The sequence below is a fragment of the Montipora capricornis genome, chromosome 6 (assembly GCF_036669925.1).
Source record: "Montipora capricornis isolate CH-2021 chromosome 6, ASM3666992v2, whole genome shotgun sequence".
Classification (NCBI taxonomy): Eukaryota; Metazoa; Cnidaria; class Anthozoa; order Scleractinia; family Acroporidae; genus Montipora; species Montipora capricornis.
The window spans coordinates 28,510,391-28,517,890 of NC_090888.1; the positions used below are offsets into that span (position 1 = coordinate 28,510,391).

Genomic DNA, 7,500 nt, shown 5'->3' on the forward strand with positions numbered 1-7,500 from the left:
CCTCCACTGTGTGCTACAGAATCACCACTTTCAGACATTGCGGTTTATCACAGTTATGATCCAGTAATGGCTGCAGAACCCTACAAGGAAAGATACTGGTAAGTGTTTTACCAAATAATCATAATAATAATAATAATAATAATAATAATAATAATATTTGACCACTCAGAAAGGCTAGATGAACACACCCCAGAAAGTGTCTTAGAAAATGTGGATTGGAAAATTTTGTGGAATTTTACCATACAGACTGATAAAGACTAGTGATCACAGCAACAAGACCAGATCTGCTGGTGCTAGACAAGGCAAAAAAAAACGTGCAAAATTTTTGATTTCTCGATACCGCAAGATTAGCATCTGGAGCAGAGCCAAGATGAGAAGTTTCAAAAGTACCAAGATCTAGAAAGGGAAATCAGGAGGATTTGGCAGGTTAAAGTTATCCAACTCATAGTGCGTGCCCTTGGGACCACCCCAAGAGCCTTGAAAGCAAATTTGGAAGAAATTGGAGAGGATGTTGGGATTGATCTATTACAAAAGACCCTTCTTCTTGGTACGACAACAATCTTGAGAAAGGTCCTTGAATCCTGAGGTTACTAGTTGTGACTTGGCTTCAAGCAAAACTCCAGAAAAGCATAGTTGCTGTGAATGTACAATAATAATAATAATAATAATAATAATAATAATAATAAAGAAATGCATATTTGAAGTGCAGCTTATAGACAAAAGATAGAGGTGATCCTCGCACTTGTCCGGAGAATTTGAGAAACTGACTCTCACAGGTATGCATCAACTGGGAAATCACAAAAATTCTGAGCCCCAGATGGGATTTGATCCCATAACCGCCCATGATCTAGTACAGATGCTCTAACCACTAACCCTACTGGAGATTCTGGAGATTCTGTGATAAGCAACGGTGAAATGTGGGTATAAACTACAACTGCATCACGCAGTCATATAGTCTAATTTTAACCATATAATTGACTCTTAACTGTATCATGCGGTCACATTTTAAGGCATATCAGCAATAACATATATGGTTAAAATTTCCACGTTCTCAGTTGGTGAATAACATCTTTCATGTGTTCCCTTATTACTCGCTTGGGTGACTCTTAATGAAACCTGAAAAATTCAGACGGCTTCAACAGGATTCAAACCTATGACCTCTGTGATGCCAGTGCAATGCTCTACCAACTGAGCTATTAAGCCACTCAGTTGGGAGCAGTGCATATTTGAAGTGTGTGTTATAGACAAAAAAAGTGATTCTTTCGCATTCGTCATTCGTCTCTCATTCATTAGTCCTTTCATTAGAACAAATGTGCCCAAGAAATCGACCTGCTCCCAACTGAATGGCTTCATAGCTCAGTCGGTAGAGCATTGCACCGGCATAGCAGAGGTCATGGGTTTGATTTCATTAAAGCCGCTTGAATTTTTCAGGGTCTCTAAGAGACAGAGGAGGGGTTGTTAATCAGTAAATAAAGGAGTAATTGTAGTGAGAGATTCACTGGTTACTGCGATTTTAATAATTCTGCTAAATCTCATCTTCAGTGCTATGTATATCCCAAACTGCCTTTTAGCTTTGGTCAAACAATTTGAAAAGTATAATACCAGGCTTCAAACTGTGAGAACCAGAGATGCTGATTGGCCATTATTTTTAGAAGATTCAAAAGAGGTCACACAGCAAGTAGTAAAAACATTACTTACAGACATGAACTCGGAAATGGCCTATGCAGAGATACCACCAAATATCTGAACTTCAAGCACCCAACAACAAGCACCTCGGCTACTTTAGAAGCTAAAACCTATTCCTTGCTTACCTTTCTGGAGCACTTAGACTTGCTTTAAATAGGAGGCAGTTTCACGTAAAGTAGACCTAATTACCATCACAAAAACTTGAATCGCAGTCAGACTCGCTTTGAGTCAGACATGAACTACGAAATCGCCTCTCTAGTGTACTGTTAGTAATCAGTACATATCCGCCACTTTCAAAAATACCATAATACTTTTTGCATAAGCATTGTTTTTATTTTCTCTTGGGACCATTGCAAGCAGGGCCATAGTCAGAAAAAAATTACAACTAAGGCAATGTCCATGGTTAAATTCTCTTCATAGGAATTTTGGGTGTTTTTGATGCCTGCAATTAAAGATAGCACTGGGGTCATGCATTATTTTAAAAAATCATGCAAAGAATGACTGAGGCAAGTTTAAAAATATCCCCACTGTTTCAGGTGGTTTTCGTTTTGTGCATTTCAATTTTTGATGCATGCTCAATAAGAAATGTCGAGGCCACTGGCAGAGCCCTAGGAAGATCAAAGGACGCTCTGCTCGCAGGGTAGTGGTTGGCAAAAAAATATCAAAAGAATTGTTTATAAACGATGTATATCGCTATAAATAAGAAGTCGTAGGAACTAGTTCGTGCATTTTGTGATGTGCACTAGTCTCCATAAGTATTATCTGTAAGCTTACTTACCAACTCGTTTGATTAATTTCACCACCCACCTGTGCAGCATCAGCTGGTTTTCCAATCGATGGCCCATTTACTTTTTATGTCAATAGGCGATTTCCGAATTCATGTCTGCCTCCTCCTCAAAGCGAGTCTACGTGCGAAGTTTTTGTGATGGTAATTAGTTCTACTTTACATGAAACTAATTTTCATAAAAAGAACTTCGCACTTAGACTTGCTTTGAAGAGGAGACAGTCATGAACTCGGAAATGGCTTATTCAGTGATATTCCCAAATATCAGACCTTCAAAGACCCAACAACAAGCACCTCGGCTACTTTAGAAGCTAAAATTTAACCTATTCCTTGCTTACCTTTCAAGAAACAAAACGCGTCTGGAGCGAGGCCAGCTAAATTGGTTAGTTTTGGGGTTAAACAGCGCCGTTTATATTGATTGCACTCATGTGTGGCTCAGAAAGAAATAATGCGAATAGACTGGTAACTAAATTATCTCATACCCAGATCTCACCCTGTCTTACTCTGACGAATTAGGCCGCGGGCGGACAAGGTTGATGAAGAAAGGGTATCAAAGTTTCTTCAGAAACTGTAGTGCTTCGTAGTGCTTCGCTCCAATGAACGTTCGTAACGGTAACTCACAAACCTTCCTTACGGTGGTTTATTTACCTTAACCAACTCATTTGATAAAATTAATTCGTGTCAAGATTTTTACCTAAACCGTCACTGCGTTGCGTGACGGTGTAAAAACGTCAACCTTTATCGGCACGTTTTAATTTGTGCGCTCTCGTTTTGTGCGAGGCTTACACTACGCAGTAGCCCCTTTACCACTGCAAGCCTTGCGTCTGAATAATATAAGCCAAAGACAATGGAGAGATTTAGCATATCTCCTTTACCGGAAACGCAACCGTTGGGCTGAAATTTGCATCTAAAAAAAAACTTGTTTGATTTTAGCCCATGTGAGCTACGGATATCAAGTAACTTCTCGAAAGAAAAGGACAAAGTAAAACAAGTGAATTTTTATGATTATATATGACAACGTTCAACCTACCGTTTCACTTAGGTCTGAGGTCAGCACATGAATGATAGGAAGAAGGGACATACAGATTGCGTGACGAAAAATAATACTATTTGGTTTCCAGGTTCGCTCGCTCTCTCGAAGCGTGCGCGAAAGGTATACTTGTTTGATCTTGCTCTGTTTGGTGGACCGTTTTGTTCTTCTGACAACTCTGAAGGTAAGATCTCTTAGCTGGTAAATGCTTAACGAAGTTAAACAAATAAACCAGTGGAAAATGATGGACAAGTATTGCCATTTCGATGTAGTAAAATGACCCCAATGAACGTGACCCCAAGTTTCTTTAGCGCTGATGTTTAATTACTAAGTCGGGTGAAAACATCCACCTCGATCTTTACAGTAATTTGTTAATTCATTTTATGCAATTGAATAAATGTGATGGTAATGTCAATACTTGTATACGGAAATATGAGAAAAACGTTGTATTGTGATATCGATGTTGTACTGTTTTTCTTTGTTGTTGTTGTTGTTGTTGTTGTTGTTGTCCATCATATGATAAAATGCGACACAAACCAAAGTTAGTGCAGAGTTAGTATAAAGAAATAGAGGACATTACATGGCCGCATGGAGATACGAAATTTCTCTTTGAGTGTTGAAAAATATTTCAACACGAGAAAAGAAATACGGGTTAGCAGCCATGTAATATTCTATTTATTATATAAACACCAATAAAATACTAAATCATTTCACAAAAGGCATGATTTTTATATGTAACCATAGCAACAGGGATCTTTTCAGGTGTGAAGATAACATCTTCACATATGAAGATATCATGTTTTCGCATGAAAGGAGCACTTAGTATTTCATTGGTGTTTGTATAAAAAATGTATATAGTTATGTTGTGGTTTAATTTTTTGGGGGGGCTTAATTTTCTTTTAAACCAGTTTATTTTTTTTCAAACCAGTTCAAAATTTTCAACCTAGATAAAAATTTTTCCACCAGTTGTCTAAAAAGGGGATTTTCCTTCCTTTTAGGGAATTCTGAGAAAGAATTGCTATGGTAAGCTCATTCTCTTCTCACCCTTTCTTCTACCTTCACTCACATGCCATCTCCACAAAATCCCATTATCTCCCCTCCCAATTCCCACAACCACACAACTTATCGTTACTTAGTCTCCCACTAATTATCTAGCATTCTCATGTACATTACATGTATCAAGAATTAACGTTTGTACTCACAGAAGTTTTAACCACCAACCTCTGGATCTGATGTCCTTAGTCTGATCCACTTGACCACACAAGCAATATTTTGATTTGGAATCAAGCATATTATCCCTTGGCCAAAATTACATAATTTTATGAAATTTGGCCCACACGTACTTGTTCATGGCAGATGAAGAAGTAACTTTGCATGCAGCTGTTGCCAATTATTTTTGTAAGAGGACATTTGAAAGCCGAATTAAAGGCTTGAGGAGCAGTCAAAAGACTAAAAAATCCTCAGTAAATAAGTTTTTTGATGAAGACGTCTATTATCACGTGAAGAAATACGTGTAGTTTGAAGTGTGGGTTGTAGACAAGAGATTAAAATGATCCTCATACTTAAAAGGACAATTTAAGCAATTATCCCAATCAACACCTGAAAAAATTCAGGCACCCTCAACGGGATTTGAAGGCATGACCTCTGCGATTCCGGTGCAATGCTCTACCAACTGAGCTACTGTACCAAGCCAATCCAATGTGTTGGGCTCATGTGTTCCCGTGAAACCAGTGGTACATTGTACAGTGTAATTCTTCTACAATATCAATCGTTTCTATCATTGATTGAAGTTGATCTCATGGATTTTAGAAACTGTCAATGTGAATGTGAACCAAACCACCAGTGGACTATCAATACTATTGATTACCACACAAAAGTTGTTAATTTTCACCCCGTTCATAACAAATTAACTGAGGAAGTATTGCATGAAATTGAAAAGTATCATCTGACAAATGGCTATCCTAAAGAAAATGTTGGTGAATTTGAAAATAAACAACTCAGAACATTTTTGCGCAAAAAATCAGTTTTGAACTACATTTACTCCAATTTGAGCAGCCTTAACCCTGACGACACAAGAGGCTTGATGAAAGGTCAAATTCTACATTCAAGGAAGACATGAGTCCCTTGATAATGAGCATGTGTGGTCTTGAAATTTCGAAGTGGTGCAAATACAATGAAAGCAGCGTACATCAGGAATAATTATTACTTTTCATAGGACAAAACATGACACCGTATGAAGCAGTGTTTCGCGTGAAAGCAAAGCATGAATTGTCAGATCATATTCCTGAAGAAGACCCTACTCCAAGACAAGATCAAACTCCCAAAGAAGATCATGCTGTCTCCACAACCAGGTCCCAAGCCTCCCAAAAACAAAAAGGAATTCAAGAATCCCAGAAATGCTACAATGCCAAAATGATAAAAAAGTCAGAAGCAAATCCTCAAAAGAGACTTTGTAAAGTCAGTGAAATGGTCTCAATAAGAATTCATACTGGAAAAAGTTCGTGATGTCTATTTATTAGTATGTTCAAGTTGTCACCCCTTTTGGAAGCATTAAAAGCCCTAATTGCACCTTCCAGACTTTCCCATGTACAGCAACAAAATAATGTGACACTGGATTATAAAAGGAATTTTTAAACTGATTAATAATTCATCAAATGCTTGAAATGGGCAGCAGGGTTAAGGGCAGCGGTGAGAGCACTCGCCTCCCACAAATGTGGTCCGGGTTCGATTCCCGGACCCGGCGTCATGTGGGTTGAGTTTGTTGTTGGTTCTCTACTCTGCTCCGAGGGGTTTTTCTCCGGGTATTCCGGTTTTCCCCTTTTAAAAAAAAACATTTCCAAGTTCCAATTGGATCCTGAAAAATTATGCACGCACATGTCTGAAACGAGTTCTTGTGAACTCCTTGGTGCTCCGTACATGTAGTTTTCACCATGCAAACACTGTTTAATTTATACATTGTGATAAAACAAAAGTTCATAGCTTGTACCTATTTGCAACATATCAGGGAAATATCCACAGGAAATTCAGAATCTTGAGAGCAAAGTTCAAAACTGGCATGTTGCATAGTGGGTTCAAATTACAAGACTACTGGTTACGCGTGCTGTAGCTTGACTGTTATACTGTGCCTGGGCTTTCAGCTATTTCAAAATGTATTCTTGACGTTTATTTTTTCATCTGCCAGAAGTTGCAATCTTTTAGATTAATTTCTACAGGCATTTTTGCCTTTTTTGTCTATGTTAATGTTATTAGTGGGAGATGCTTAAAATAAACATTTTATTGTCATTCAAAGATCTTTATTTCTTGTTAACCCTTCTTTCCAGCCTCTACGCTTACCTTTAGATCTGGAGTTTCTGGGCTCAAGACTCGTTCTGACCACTCATCGAATTTGTTCCTGGTAGTCCCTGGTTCAACTTCTCGTCCGCACTTGTAAATAGCCAAACGGGTTTGCCTCTGGCCAGTTGGCATTTAATTGTAACAGTTGTTGTTGTGTCCTGTTGTTTCGTTCATTGTGTTTCATTGGCCCTGAAAATCCCCTATGGGGCTTGGTCAATTATGAATGTATTGTGTTGTATAGTATTGTATTGCTAAACCTAACACCATATTTGGTCATTGTTTGCATGACTAACAATAAGGGGGGCTAGCATGACTAGTTAACCAGTAGCTTGTGAAAGAATTTTGCTTGTAATATTGTTATAAATCTCCTTTAGATTTCCCGAACAGAAATGAATGCTAATCAGTATTATCCTAGAATATACTTTACTGGAAATAAGAAATTGAACCCTTTGTTTGAAAATTTCAATTCTGTTTGAAAAATTAAAACTGGTTTGAAATTTTCAAACCAAAGATAAATTTAAACCACCACATACATGTATATTTGAAGTGCACACTTATCTGGACAATTTAAGCCATTATTGTCTGTTATAGACACCTGAAAAATTCATGTGACTCCAATGGAATTCAAACGGTTGAACCCGTGACCTCTGGGACGCCAGTGCAATGC

The 7,500-nt window shown here is 38.0% G+C and overlaps 2 protein-coding genes across 3 annotated transcripts in view; one reads left to right on the forward strand and one right to left on the reverse strand.

Moving 5' to 3' along the window:
- Positions 1 to 2,913, reverse strand: part of LOC138051915 (zinc finger protein 180-like) — a 4,281-nt gene extending 1,368 nt beyond the window's left edge. The window contains exons 1-2 of the mRNA XM_068898222.1: positions 2,809 to 2,913; positions 1 to 80 (exon numbers count right to left, since the gene is read on the reverse strand). The exon at positions 1 to 80 is cut by the window's left edge and continues 1,368 nt beyond it. Of these exons, the coding sequence (XP_068754323.1) occupies positions 1 to 38 (38 nt within the window). The 5' untranslated portion in view covers positions 39 to 80; positions 2,809 to 2,913. The remainder of the gene's footprint in view (positions 81 to 2,808) is intronic.
- Positions 2,914 to 3,012: 99 nt separating this feature from the next.
- LOC138051912 (zinc finger protein 431-like) overlaps positions 3,013 to 7,500 on the forward strand; it is a 16,424-nt gene continuing 11,936 nt past the window's right edge. The window contains exons 1-3 of one of the 2 annotated variants that reach the window (XM_068898218.1): positions 3,013 to 3,082; positions 3,592 to 3,684; positions 4,499 to 4,523. The gene's annotated coding sequence lies outside the window, so the exon portion shown is untranslated. The remainder of the gene's footprint in view (positions 3,083 to 3,591; positions 3,685 to 4,498; positions 4,524 to 7,500) is intronic. The other variant, XM_068898219.1, reaches the window with a different exon arrangement.